At 42.2% G+C, this 15134-nt stretch overlaps 1 protein-coding gene across 1 annotated transcript in view; it reads right to left on the reverse strand.

Moving 5' to 3' along the window:
- cfap92 (cilia and flagella associated protein 92 (putative)) overlaps positions 1 to 15134 on the reverse strand; it is a 142225-nt gene that overhangs the window by 51142 nt on the left and 75949 nt on the right. Inside the window, exon 9 of the mRNA XM_055648201.1 lies at positions 8494 to 8679. Coding sequence (XP_055504176.1) covers positions 8494 to 8679 — 186 coding nt within the window. The remainder of the gene's footprint in view (positions 1 to 8493; positions 8680 to 15134) is intronic.

Consider the following 15134-nt stretch of genomic DNA (forward strand, 5'->3'; position numbering starts at 1 on the left):
CAACATGCCCAGGGCCGGATTTACGTATAACCTTGACAAGCTTAAGATTAGGACCTCGAGATCTAGGGGGGCCTCGCAGAGCCAGATTTACCACTGGGCTTCATAGGCTGAAGCCTAGGGCCTCGAAATCTATGCGGCCTCCGGCCAAGGCAGGACACCTATTGTTCAACTCGGGGCCGCCCCCCCTCTCCATCTCTCTCTCTCTCTCTCTCTCTGCCACTCTCCGTCTCCGCCCGCCGTCCGTATCCGTGTCTGGGCCGCCGGGTCTCCGCTCGCTCTTCATCCGCCGGCACGGCAGGCCGCCTTGCACATGCGCACTGCTATGGCCAGCACATCCCCCCCCTGCACATGCGCACAACCATGGCCAGCACATCTTCGGCCGCCCTGCGCATGCACACTGCCATGAAAACTGGTCGGCGCTGGGCACTTTCTCCCTCGCTTTGAATTGTGGGAGATCTGGCCTCCATTGCTGTCCAGTCGCCACCTCGCCGCGACCGCTGAAAACCAACGCAGAATCACTCCCTGACCCTGGATCTGGAGTAACTCCCTGGAGTAACTCTTGCTTCTTGTTTCCTGGTCCTCCATAAATATTCTAAATGGAATTTAAAATGGAGGTGGTGGACGGCTGAACAATAACAGCCTATTGCATTTTATCTGTTTATTTATTGTATATATATATATGGTCTATGGTATATAAACACACTGAACTTTTATCTCCTGTTCTGTATGATGTTTACATATTCTGTTGTGCTGCAGCAAGCAAGAATTTCATTGTCCTATCTGGGACACATGACAATAAAACTCTCTTGATTCTTGACTTGCACAAGCAAAAAAGGGTTCTTGGGGAAAAAACAGGTACATTAAATTTAGTTGCATCTGGTTGGGTAACTATGGGTGAAGACTATTCCATGCTTTAACTGTGCGGGGGAACTCCATGGAGCAGCCAGCAACTCTGGATAGAAGAAATTGGGTTTCGGGTACAGACCCTTCTTTAGACTCCCTCTGGTTTTAGTGTTTTTAGTTTAATTTAAAGATACAGCGTGGAAACAGGCCCTTCGGCCCACAGAGTCAACGCCGACCACGCTAGTTCTATCCCACACATTAGCGGAGTGAGTCAAGAGTGTTTTATTCTCTCACGTCCCAGTTAGAATAATGAAATCCTTACTTGCAGCAGCACAACAGAATATGTAAAAGTAGTATGTAAACAATGTTATAAACGAGAAAACAAAACGGTGTATCTATATTACTAAAATTCTGATCTTGACCGCTTTTGGCCCACTGTGGTGCGATTTCCGAGAGAACGCTGCCACCTATGGCCATCATTTTTGGCCACCTCGCTCAGAGCCCCCCTCTGCCTTCCGGGACTAGAGGAATTTCCCTATCGATGAAAAATCAGAGAGATATTAATGTTTTTTTTTAAATTCCCCTTTCACTCTGCTGCCCCCGCTGGTGGCAGGGGGGAGGGGGGAGGGACTATAAAACCCAGAAGTGTCGTGCCTCACTCAGTCTCTGCCAGACCCAGGAAGCGAGAGGGTATCGGCTCTCTGAGCTGTGAATAACACTGAACGCACATCTACTCCATGGTGAGTCCCCTCAATGTGGCTGCTGCCAAATTGTTTACCTTTTTATTTTTTATATGTGTTCACAAAATGATATTTTGTTGTCAGATGGCTGCTGCCCAATTGTTTGCCTCGCCTTTTTAAAAAAGTTTGTGTTCACAAAATAAAATTTTGGTCGTCGGGTGGCTGCAGCTAAATTGTTTGCCTTGGCTTTTAAAATCGTTGAAACAGTTGGCTGCCAGCCCAAGAATCCATTCGACCCAAAATATCTATACTAGCCATCTGGAAACCAGAAGCTTCGGCCCGCAACACCCACCCATACTAACGCAACAGAAAGCCCTCCCCCCCCCCACCACACCCACCCCCCCCCCCCCCCCACCCCCCCCCCCCCCCCCCCCCCCCACTGGCGAGCAATATTGGAATTGAATTGCGTGGAGAGAGTGGAATATTGCGTTGGTGACCAGCCCTCCCGTGTGATGTTGGGACCCAACGGGTCGCACTTAGTCTAGTATTTATATATTAATATATAACTATATAAATGTGTGTGTGTGTGTGTGTGTGTGTGTGTGTGTGTGTGTGTGTGTGTGTGTGTGTGTGTGTGTGTGTGTGTGTGTGTGTGTGTGTGTGTGTGTGTGTGTAATATATATACACACACATACACACACACACAATTTCCCTCCTGGGATTAATAAAGTATAGTATTGTGTGTGTAGGAAGGAACTGCAGATGCTGGTTTAAGCTGAAGATAGACACAAAAAGCTGGAGTAACTCAACAGGTCAGACAGAATCTCTGGACAAAAGGAAAATATTACATTTTGGGTTGGGTCTGAAATAGGTTCCTGCACACCTTTGGAATGTGGAAGGAAACAAGAGCACCCGGAGAAAACCCATGCGATCAAAGGGAAAAGGAGCAAACTCTATACAGACAACACCCATATTCAGGATCAATTCCGTGTCTCTGCCACTTTTAGGCAGCAGCTTTATGGCCAATGTACTGCCCCACAGTCTTGAACTTAATTAAAACATACAGTAGCTGTAAAGGGGGACATAGCGTCACTTGGACATTTAAAACTGAAAATGGATATTTTCATTTTTTTAGTAACCAAAGTTATCACCGTTTAATTTATTCTGTGTTGGAAAACAAAATATAGTGGCACAGCTGGTACATCTGCTGCCTCACACGCCAGAGATCTGTGTTTGAATCTGTCCTCGGGCACTGTCTATGTTGAATTTGCACATTCTCCCTGCAAGCGTGTGGGTTTCCTTCCACATCCCAAAGACGCAATGGCTTTGGATCGAACCCAGGTCTCTGGCACTGTAAGGCAGCAGCTCTACCAGCTACGCTACTGTGAAATAATGTTCCAGGTTAATTGAGATCTGAGTGCAGTTTAATTGCAATGGTTGCCCCACAGTAAGTGATTCAAATCCAGTGGTTTAATGGCTAGTTGAGCTAACACCAAATTTGAACTTCACTGTCTTTACTTCTTTAAGGATAAATAGACCATAATCACTGGGCAAGAAGTAACATCCTGATTTTCCAAGGAAATAATTTCTGAAACTCAACCAACAGGCTACGATTGAATCAATTAATTGACACCAAAGGAAAAAGTGTGGTTTTCTTAAGCAGAAAAAGCGTGTCATTATTTTGGGGGAATAGTACATCCATCATATTGGAAAAAGGGATGGATTGTGCAGAGAAAATTGAGCCAAGGTAAATATGGAAGGAAACCATATCTGGAGGGACCTTCAATGGAAACCTGAGCAACATAGCTCATTTGGCAGTCAAAACAACGACATAATGCCAATGACATAAAGAACATATGTGGATCAGACAGCCTCCCCCTTGCCTCTTCTGGTCACTCCACTTTAGAAACAGGAGAAGCAGGTGAACCAAAGCAAAGGCCAGCCAAGTTGTAACATTGGAGCAGGGTCGAACTCAAAGTTATCGATGCCTACATGGTTGCAAATCCAGACATGATTTATTTTATGGGTCTTCTTAGTAGACCCTGAAGATCCCTCACAAAACCATAGCTAATTGTTTCTTCAGGCTCAGTTGGATAACATAAATATGAAACAAATTTTCATTAAAATGAATGAAAGATAACGTTTAACATCAATAAACTAAATTACCAGTTCATCAACAGGAAAGAAAAATGTCTCCCAGTCTGTAGGGAGTGGATGAAAAAGTGGGATAACATAGAATAAGTGTGAACAAGTGATCGATGGCCGGCATGGAGTCATTGGGCCGAAGGGCCTGTTTCCCTGCTGTATCTTTCAATCAATCATCAGATGCCTTTTTACCCTTAACTTTGAGGAGGAGGCCTGTGGCTGTTTACTCTAGGCAACCCTCACCCTACACCAGCAAGCTATTAGAAATTTGGGTCTGCCATTGACCCAGTAGCACTAGGCTTTACCTAATGTGCTGACACTGTCTCGATAACAGCAAGAAGTTCTATTTTTATAGCATAGAAATATATGAATCAGGGGCAGAGGAAGACCAAAAATAGACACAAAAAGCTGGAGTAACCCAGCAGGTCAGGCAGCATCTTTGGAGAAAAGGAATACGTGACGTTTTGGGTCGAGATCCTTCTTCAGCCCCTGGGTCCCCTTGTTTGAGTAGACTAAATCTGCCGAACAATAAATGTGTGATCCTCCATCTCCATCTTAAATAGACTGCTCCTTATTTTTAAATAGTGACCTCTAGTTCAAGAACTAGAATTTAGGTGACATAATGTCCCCAAGAATATAGTAGTATCAATCAAAAATTGGCAGAGTTAAAAAGTAAATATTAAGATACTGTAGATAGCAAAAATATGCCCAAGGATGTAGGTTTTAAGGAATGTCGATGGTGAAGGGATTTAGGAAATGAATTTCAAAGCTTAATGTCTTAGCAATTGAAAGCATGGTTGTAAATGGAGGAATAATTAAGACCATAAGACATGGGAGCAGAATTAGGCCATACAAACCATCAAGTCAACTCATCCATTCTATCATGGCTGATCTATTTTTCCCTCTCAATCCCATTCTCTTGCCTTCTCCCTGTAACCTTTGACACCCTTCCTAATCAAGAACGTATCAATCTTCACTTTAGAGATACCCAATGTCGTGGCCTCCTCTGGCATTGAATTCTACAAATTCACCACGCTCTGGCAAAATAAATTCCTCCTTATTTCCATTTTAAAGGTACGTCCTATTCTGAGGCTTTGCCCTCAGTAGGTATTGGTCCTCTACTGGCTCTCCAGTAGGTTTCAATGGGATCATCCTTCTAAACTCCAGCGAGTACAGGCCCAGAGCTATCAAACACTCCTCATACATTAATCAAATTATACCCGGGATCACTGCCATAAACCTCCTCCAGACCCTCTCCAAAACCAGTACACCCTTCCTCAGATATGTGACCCTGATCTACTCACAATATTCCAAATGGGGCCTCACAGTACCATATAGATCCTCAGCATTACATCCCTGCTTTTATATTCTAGTTCCCTCGAAACGATTGCTGGCATCGCATTTGCCTTCCTTACCGCCAGCTCAACCTGCAGAGTAACCTTTTGGATATCTTGTACCAGCACTCCAAATTCCCTTTACACCTCTGATTTCTGAATCCGCTCTCCATTTAGAAAGTAGTCTACGCCAACTATTCCAACTACCTTCTCCTCAGTAATAGCGACTGCACTCACTTCTGCCTCCTGACTCCTTGAATTTCTGGCACAGTGCTGGTGTCTTGACTGTGAATACGTATCAAAACACATATTCAATTGATCCACCATTTCCTTGTTCCACATTACTCCCACCTCAGCATCATTTTCCAGTGATCCAATTTTGCCCCTATTTTACTCTATATATCTGTAAAAACATTTGGTATCCTCTTTTAGCTAGCCTACCTTCATATTATATCTTTTCTCCCCTTATTGCTTTTTTAGTTGCCTTCTGTTGGTTTTTAAAAGTTACCCAATCTTCTAGCTCTGCCGTGTTATAAGCCTTTGTTTTGTTTTTCTGCTATCTTTGACTTCCATTGTCAGCCACGGATGCCTCATTCTCTCCTTGGTTTGTTTCTTCCTCTTTGGGATGAAAATATCCTGTCCAAGTTCAAGGATGACCAATAATATAGAATTGGAAGAATTGGACTGCAGGAAATGACAAGAACTAGAAGGGAGTGAAGCGATGGTGGGTTTTGAAAACAAGAACAAGAATTTTAATATCTAACTGTTGATTATTCAGGGGCTAAAGTTTGTCAAGAAACCACAGGGAAACGACAAATGGACTTTGGCATTCATTAGCAAAGTAGTGAATGACCTCAAGTTCATTGAAGATAGAGCAAGGGATACCAGCCAATAATTATTTGGATTAGTCAAGTTCAAAGATAACATAATCAGATGTTGCATCAACAGCTGAGCCAAGGCAGGAGCAGCATTGACCAAAATTACAGACGTGGAAATAAGCACAGATTTATGGTGGAAAGTTTATCTCAGGTTCATTGCAACAACAGAATTGGAACAGACTGCTTCAACAGTTTCAAATAAGTGTCACGGGAAGAGATGGCATCAAAGGCCAAGAATTAAATATGTCATGTGCAATGACAATTATGTTTTGGCTGGATCCAATACTTAGCTATCGGCAATTTCTGTCTTTCCGATATGGCAGATCAGATAAGCATTCTGACAATTTAGAAACTGCAGAGGGTTTGAAAGGGGTAGCAATGAGGTAGAATTGGTGTTATCAACATATAGGTGGGAATGAACCTGTGGTTTCAGTTGACTGCCAATGGCAAACAGGAAAAGGCCAAGGTTACATTCTTGAAAGTCATTAGATAATTGCATGACATGCAAAGGGAAATCAGTATCATCAATTTCTTGCTCTTGGTGGATTGAAAAGAATAGAACCAGTGAGTGGAATTACCTCCCATCAACTGAATAATACCATATGCAAGATAGATGCAAAAAGAAGGAGTATCGCAGCAGGTCTCTGGAGAAAAGGATTAGTAATGTTTTGGGTTGAGACCCTTCTTCAGACTGAGATTCAAGAGAAAGGGAAACAAGGGATTGCAGCAAGAGAGATTGTTGCAGAACCCTCGTCGGAGAGAGGAGCAGAGCATCTTCAAAGTCGGGATATCTTCAGGAGATTTCACAGTGGAGCAGAAAAAATGTGTAGGGAGGAACGATAGATACTGGTTTAAACTGAAGGTAGACACAAAAAGCTAGAGTAACTCAGCCAGGATAGGCAGCATCTCTGGATCTGCATCAGCATATCTTTGGTTTAATCCAGCATCTGCAGTTCCTTCCTACGCTTAACACCAAATGCATTTGAGGAGTGGACAATCGCATCAAGAACTGAGGATGGTTTGTGAAGCTGGTTCACAATACAGATTGGCAAAATCTGCTCCTGCTATTCCACTTCTCAATTCTGAAATTCTCCTGCTAATTTTCACTAAGCAAAGTCAAATCCCATCAACCAACAATGGAAACCATCACTCTGGATCTCAAATCGGACGTCATTTCATGAAAAGTAGTTTTGTCTATTGAAATGCCCAAAACAATTTCCTTGCTGAAGCACACAGCTTCAAGCACCATATCCACCAACTAGACCGACAGACGGGAGGCACAGTGGCACAGCGGTAGAGCAAGAGTGCCAGAGCCCAGGTTCGAACTTAACAACAGGTGCTGTCTATGCAGAGTTTGTACGTTCTCTCACGTGGGTTTTCTTTGCATAATCCGATTTCCTCCCATATTCCAAAGACGTGCAAGTTTGTAAGTTAATTGTCTTCTGTAAATTACCCCTAGTTTGTAGGATGCAAAAGTGGGATAACATAGAACTAGCGTATGATATCTAGTGCATAGACTTGGTCGGCTGAAGCGCCTGTTTCCACACTGTATCACTAAACTAAAATAACAAATATAGAAATCCTTTCGAATCTATGAAATTCAGGCTGGATGAATAGGCTTATATTTAACAATAGCACGTGTATGCACAGATTGCATTGCCTCTAAATGGCAACGCAGTCAGCAAACAGCAAAGTCATTGGTAAGTCTTGCAAGAACACTGTCATCAGCATTCATCTGAAGGGGCAAAATCAGGTTCAAATAGTTCCTTCTCTGGAGAGGATGTGGGTTGGAGTGTTAGTGGGGGGGCGATCTATACTTTCCTTGCTCTATTTTCCTTCCATTAATATTGTCTGATGATATATGGATTCTTGCAGGAAAGTACAATTATATTTTGCACAGCTTAAACAAATGTTAAACACATTATATTTATAAAGTTCTCCCCACCAGAAATTATCTTTCAGGAAAGGTTTACTTTCATAGCTTCTTCGGGGGAAATATTTTCACAATTATCTCGCCCCAAGAGACCCAACATCAGACCTGGCCTTGCCCGCTGTGGAACAGGGAACTTGCCCAGAGAGGGAATCTGGCCCCTGCTCCCTTGTGGACTGGGTAGACGGGAGTCAGTGTTGGGCGGTGGGCCGGTAAGCAGACTGGCTGTGGGAGGGAGTGCACGGCCTCGATGGTGGAGTGGGCCGCTGGAGGCCCTGCAACAGCCTTGGGCTCGGCTGGACAGGGTGCCGGTCCAAGAGGCCGAGCGCATGGACCAGATGTGGCCTGCGGCAGCAGCGAGCGGTGGAGCAATGATGGAGGATGCCAATGGTCACGCTTGGCCAGGCCAAGCCTGCAACGCCACCAGGATAATGGACCTTCTTGGTCAGGTTAAGAACTCTACAGGTCTAACAGGGATGAGAAAATGGGCAAATCTGGCGACTCTGTATACTGTCTCAGTGTACTACTAATATACACTTGTACTGTATCTGAGATGCTCATATTAAGATGTATCTAAGTGCTTATGCAGAGTGATACTTGTACTGAACTGTATACAAATAAATTAATTTCACTGTACCTCAGTACATGTGATGAATAAAGTACCACTGAATATACCAAGCTTACCTGCAGTACATTTAATGGCACGGGTGTTGTTGGCATTGAGCTGGCTGAAAAAATACGAATGACCATTGGATTCAATTCCCTCTCCACTTCCTCTGACATGAGTGATTTATCCACTGATACAGTGAAAAGAGCATCCAATAATCCATGGATTAATTTGTCCGATGTATTTGTGACTGATTTATCACCTGAAGATGAAGTGGAGAGAATCATTAATCAAAATAATTAAGAGTTATGAAAAGATGACACAAAATGCTGGAGTAAGTCAGCAGGTCAGGCAGCATAGGTAGACAAAAATGTTGGAGAAACTCAGCGGGTGAGGCAGCATCTATGGAGCGAAGGAAATAGGCAACGTTTTGAGTCGAAACCCTTCTTCAGGTGATCCCACCACTTGCCACATCTTCCCATCTCCTCCCCTCTGCATTCCGCAGAGACCGCTCCCTCAGTAACTCGCTGGTCAATTCGTCCCTTCCCACCCGTACCACCCCCTCTCCGGGCACTTTCCCTTGCAACCGCAAGAAATGCTACACTTGTCGCTTTACCTCCCCCCCCTGACTCCATTCAAGGTCCCAAAAATTGAAGAAGGTCAGGCAGCATCTCTGGAGAGAAGGAATGGGTGACGTTTCGGGTTGAGACCCTTCTTCGGGTGATCATGAAAGGATAACCTCTAAAGTATAAAAAATGCAATGTGACGCCAGCATCTAGCACACAGTACCCTTTTTTTTGTTGCCAATAACTCTTCCACATTCAGGTACGCGCATCCAGCTGGTGCACTGATAGCTCTCTATATTCACTTAACACACAGAGGAAACCTGTTGTTCTATCTTTCTGTTTGTCATTTATACAAAAGTTGTTGCTATATCTCCTGTATCACTGACATTGAAAAGCTAAAGGACCAGGCGCACAAATACTGTGGCTACAAGACCAGTCAAAAAGTGGGTTCCTAGGGCAGGTGAAAGATTAAAATTGCAATTGCCATTAAGCACAAGAAGTAGTTTGCTTCTGGATTTAGAGATAATAATAATTAACCAATTATTTAACTTAAGTACAGTAAAAAATCAATTGGCCCTTTTCAAATGCTGTGCTTCTATAATTGATGTGTAATTATAACACGAACGATTGCATTTTCCACATTAAAGCTACTGTATTTCTGGAAAGGCACAAGAACAATCAGCTAAACATGCCCAAGGTACTATTTTAGAAGTAAAGTTTGTTTAACGTACAAGCCGTCACATGTTATACTGTACAATATTTTTAATAGCCAAATACATGAATGTCAGCTGAATGTCTGAACCTGTACCTGCGCTTTGAAAAAGCCATCAATAGTTGTGTGAATTGCCCTTGGCCTAAGTTGCGCAGACACTAACTGCCTAAATATTCTGTGATAGACACAAAAAGCTGGAGTAACTCAGCGGGTCAGACAGCATCTCTGGAGAAAAAGAATAGGTGACGTTTCGGGTCGAGATCTTTTTCTTCGAGGGATATAGACAGTGATGTAGAGAGATATAAAACAATTGAATGAAAGATATGCAAAAAATAAAGATGATAAAAGAAACAGGCCATTGGTAGCTGTGGGCTGGGTGAAAACGAGTTACAGACTATGAGTTGTTCTGTGTACTTGCAATCAAATAAATATATTTTCTTCTGCAGGAATTCATGGGTCTGACCATGTTTTGTCTGGAGAATTAAATGATTTAGCTATCAAATGATACCTGTGGTTTCTTCCGTCCAATTTCCCTTTGAATAGTTATTCAAATGGCCTGGGGCAAAGTCGAGGTTATGCAAGATGCTGGGCTTTGGCAGGGGTTAGGATTACTGGAGCTTCAGAAGTTTGTATATGCTTGGTGGTGAGCTTTACGAGCAGTCTGCAGCTTTGCAAACTTCCTTTTGTATACAGCAGGAAGCATCCGCAAAAGATGCTGAGGGAATGGAAGATGAAAGGAATCAATCAATTGAGATGTAGTGGCAAACACTGACGGATGAGAATTCCAGTGATGGGGAGGCACCATTTATGGTTAAACAAGAACATTAAACAAGAATATCAAACGTAAAGAATAATACATAAAATAAGCAAAGAGATGTAGCAGATCAGGAGATTGTACAGGATATATAAACTACAGTAAGAACATCTAAAAGTGGAATACAGAAAGAAAACTAGCGTATAATAGCGACTGTAATTTATTGAAACTAGAGTACAAAATAAAGTTTGCCAGAAATATAATAACAAATCATAAAAGTTTCTATTGATCCTATATGAAGAATTCACAAAGTTCTATAGAAAATTAGTTGTGGAGGAATTAATGAAAAACAAGGCGATGGCAGATAAATAAACACATTCACTGTAGAGTACACAGGTAATGTCACAGTATTGGCTGTACATCAGGAAACTGGAGGGAAATGGGACCTTTGGGAAAATTGCTATCATCAGGGAGCTGTGGGGTGGCATTTCCTGGGTACTGTTGGATATTAATCTTTTGGATTTCATTGCATCTTCATAGAAGCCAGTGAGATAGTTAAGATGTTAATTTAAAATCTCTAATGCACCCTAGATTTAGGTAAGTTTTTATTAGGTTGTAAAATAACCTCCTGATTCAAAAAGGGAGGGAGACAGGGCACAAAAGTTCCCCGCTGTTAGCTCAACATGCATGCATTGGGATAATGCTTCATGTTATTATTCCATGTAATCAGGGACCCACCCGGAGGCTCGTCAGTAAGTGGGCTCATTGGTCGAAGGCTCGTCAGATGGCGTAACTGTGAGTGAGCATTTAGATGTCGGGCGCTAGGAGTGGGCCGGTGGAAGGGTGAGCAGGGGTTACGCCTCCAATGCTTTAAGGTCAGCTGGAGGAGACGTCCCCTGGACACAAAGATGGCTAGGTGAGGTGAGGAGAGGGGAGGGGCGTCAGTTGGCGAGAACTGCTTCAGTAGATCGAGTGCGCGGACTTTGAATAATGGTGGCGCCCCCATGTGTAGTAGATGCAACATGAATTTCACTGCGCCGTTGCATATGTCACAAGTAAAGCTAAATTTAATTAAAATAACAAAAAAAATATTAGAATGCGAGAAGATGTTAGGCTCAGGTTAATCAGGCAAAGTCAACATGACTGGACGAAAGGAAATTACGTTTGAATAACTTCTTGAAGTTTTTTTAAAGAAGTAAAATGCACTGTGAATAAAGAGGAAGTTATTTCCATCTACCACTTTGCCACCCAAATTTTCAATTGAGCTTTTTTCCTGCTGCATTGTTTAACAATCTTCTTTGATATTCACAATGCCACCATTTTTCCTGTCATCTGCAAACTTACTAATCAGAGCACCTGCATTTCCATCCAAATTATTCACGTATATCACAACAAACAGACATCACACGGATGTCCATTCAGAAAAATATTACTATCACTGTCCTCTGTCATCTTCTATAATGCAACCAATTTTGAATGTAATTTAGCAATGCACTGTGGATCAATAAAGTTAGATGCTTTACTGAAATCCATATAGATAATACCCACTGTCATACTTTCAATAAGCATCTTTGTCACTTAAAAAAAAACATAATCATATTTGAGAGGCAGGATCTCCCTCTTACAAACTCACGCTGACTATCTTTAAGCCTCTGCTTTTCCAAATGCAAATAAATGCTGCCCTTTGAGTCTTCTCCTCTAATTTCCCTATTACTGTATACGGCTCATTGGCCTATAATTTCTTGGTTTATCCATGTTGTTCTCCTGGCTATTCTCCAGGATACAAAGATCTCTGTCAAGGTCCCAGTAATCTCCTCCCTTGCATCCCTCATTATCCTGGGATAGATCCCATCGGGACTTGGGAATTTATTCATATTAATGCTTTCTAGAAACCCAACACCACCTCCTTCTAAAAATGGATATGCCCAAGAATATCAACATACCCCTCCCTAACTCACCTTTACCCATGTCTACTTTAGTCAGAGGGTGGTGAATCTGTTGAATTCTTTGCCACAGGTGGTTGTGGAGGCAAAGTCAGTGGATATATTTAAGGCAGAAATAGATAGATTCCTGGTCAGAGGTTTTGGGGAGAAGGCAGGACAATGGGGATAGATCAGCCATGATTGAATGGCAGAGTAGACTTGATGGGCCAAATTGCCTAATCCTACTCCTATCATTTTGATCTTGTGATGTCCTTTTTCTTAGTAAATACAAATGCAAAGAATTCATTAAGGACATCATTCACTCCCTCTGGCTTCGTGCTTAAATTTCCTCCTTTATCCTTGAGTGGACTGACCCTTTCCCCACCTACCCTCTTTCCCATAATATATGTATAAAATACCTCACAATTCTCCTGAATCGTTCTTGCCAAAGACATTTCATGGGTCCTTTCAGACCAACTAATTTCTTGTCTAAGTTTGTTCCTGCTTCAAGCTTTCGCCATCTGAACAATTTGTATCTAGTTCCAGGGCAACAGTACTGATAACAGGATATGGTGATGTGCTACAAAACAACCTCCTCTCTTCCACCCCAATGTATCATCCTCAAGCTTATAAAACATGAAATCCCAAAACACAGCAGCCCTGGAGTGAACAAGATCACACGAAACTACAATTATTTACTTCCACCTTCCCTTGTTCCTGGAATTCACAGCATCACAGTTAAAAGAGGTAGCTTCTGCCATTTCTAGCAGTTCTTCCCATGATTTGACAAGCAAAAGCAGAGCCTGAATCAGAAAAGACCAAGCCTTCAATCGAGAGAAGACATGCACTGATTAACTTACCCAGCATTGGCAACACGTAAGCAACATTCTTGCATTGAGATTCAGATTAAGAGAAACAACAGCATTTGAAGCACCCAGGACAAATGGGAAGGAATGAAAGAAGGAAACACCAGGTGTTCATTTTGACCTATGTAGATAAACATAGAAGCATAGAACATAGAAAAATAGGTGCAGGAGTAGGCCATTTGGCCCTTCGAGCTAGCACCAACAATCAATGGCTGATCATCTAAAATCAGTATCCCATTCCTGCTTTTTCCCCATATCCCTTGATTCTGTTAGCCCTAAGAGCTAAATCTAACTCTCTCTTGAAAACATCCAGTAAATTGTCCTTCACTGCCTTCTGTGGCAGAGAATTCCATAGGTTCACAACTCACTAGGTGACATTTTTTCCTCATCTCGGTCCTAAATGGCATACCCCTTATTCTAAACTGTGACTCCTGGTTCTGGACTCCCCCAACATCGCCAATAATTTTCCAGCATCTAGCCTTTAAAAATGTTATACGTTTCTATAAGATCCCCTCTTATTCTTCTAAATTCCAGTGAATCCAAGCCCAGTCGACCAATTATTTCATTATAGGTTAGTTATTTTCTTTCACTTTTTCCCACTGAGATGCTGGTTATTTCACCTCCAGAACTAGCAAGCAGAGTGCTAATGATGCACACCATGTTAAAATCAATGAAGAAGCGGCACGGTGGTGCTGCGGTAGATTTGCTGCCTTACAGCGCTTTCAGCGCCAGAGACTCGGGTTCGATCCCGACTAGGGGTGCAGTCTGCATTGAGTTTGTACGTTCTCCCCGCGATCGCGTTGTTTTTCCCTGACACCTTCGATTTCCTCCCACACTCCCTAGATATACAGGTTTGTAGGCTAATGGGCTTGGCATAAATGTAAATTGTCCCTAGTGTGTGTAGGATATTGTTAATGTGCGGGGATCGCTGGGCCTGTTTCTCTAAACTAAAACTAAAACTAACGCGTGCATTCTCCATTTCTGATGAGCACACTGCTTGCTTTGTGAATTCCTATCATGGAATAGGAATTGTGCCCACTGATGTATATATATTTGATCAGCCATACCTTATAATTATTGCATGCCCGTTAAATAGCTACCATATTTAGATTGGTCTGGTTCCTTTTAGTCTTGTAGCATTGCTCTCACAATTCTTCCCAAGATTATCCACTCTGGCAATAACTGAAAGTTCACATCAAAAGAAAGCTGTCAAGCTGACAGGCTAGGTCTGCTACCAGTCTACAGGCAGTTATTAAAATGTTCCACCCCTACCTCCTGGAGAACACTTCAAAGTCACGCCGTAGACACAACTACAAAATAAGCATCGTTAAATCTTTAAAGAGTTTGCTGAAGAGTTTAGGAAGTGCTGCATGTGTTGCTCATTTATCACAGGATGTGGGAGAATGCACATGTACTCTCTTTAAACTCTATTTCATTCCAGTTCAACATTAAAAAAAACTAGTTTTGACATCAATATCTGAAAATAATGACAGTAAACAAAAATACCTCCCTTCCCATTTATGTGGATGTTTAACCGACAACTTTGTACAGTATAATTTTTTGTTAGATTTTCTAAGTATTGCCAAAACAATTAAAATGCACCAACACCAGGTGAATAAATGCAATCCACCCATGAAAAAATAACTATAGATATTGTAAAGTAATGAATTGGTAAATTTGTAACTGATTAGTATTAGCCGGGGAACAATTTCACTGTCTACAGTTCAGATTGCTGGATACATTTATTAGCTTCTGTCAATTAGATTCTGTAACAGTGAAGTACATACTGGGACCTATTTAGATATGTCCTGATTCCAATGTAATGTTTCTGATTTCAAATGAATGCAGTGCATTTCACAGTGTATGATAGAACTATGGGGAGTGTTGAAGTGCAGAG

Source organism: Leucoraja erinacea, chromosome 16 (genome assembly GCF_028641065.1).
Source record: "Leucoraja erinacea ecotype New England chromosome 16, Leri_hhj_1, whole genome shotgun sequence".
In the NCBI taxonomy this organism is placed as follows: domain Eukaryota; kingdom Metazoa; phylum Chordata; class Chondrichthyes; order Rajiformes; family Rajidae; genus Leucoraja; species Leucoraja erinaceus.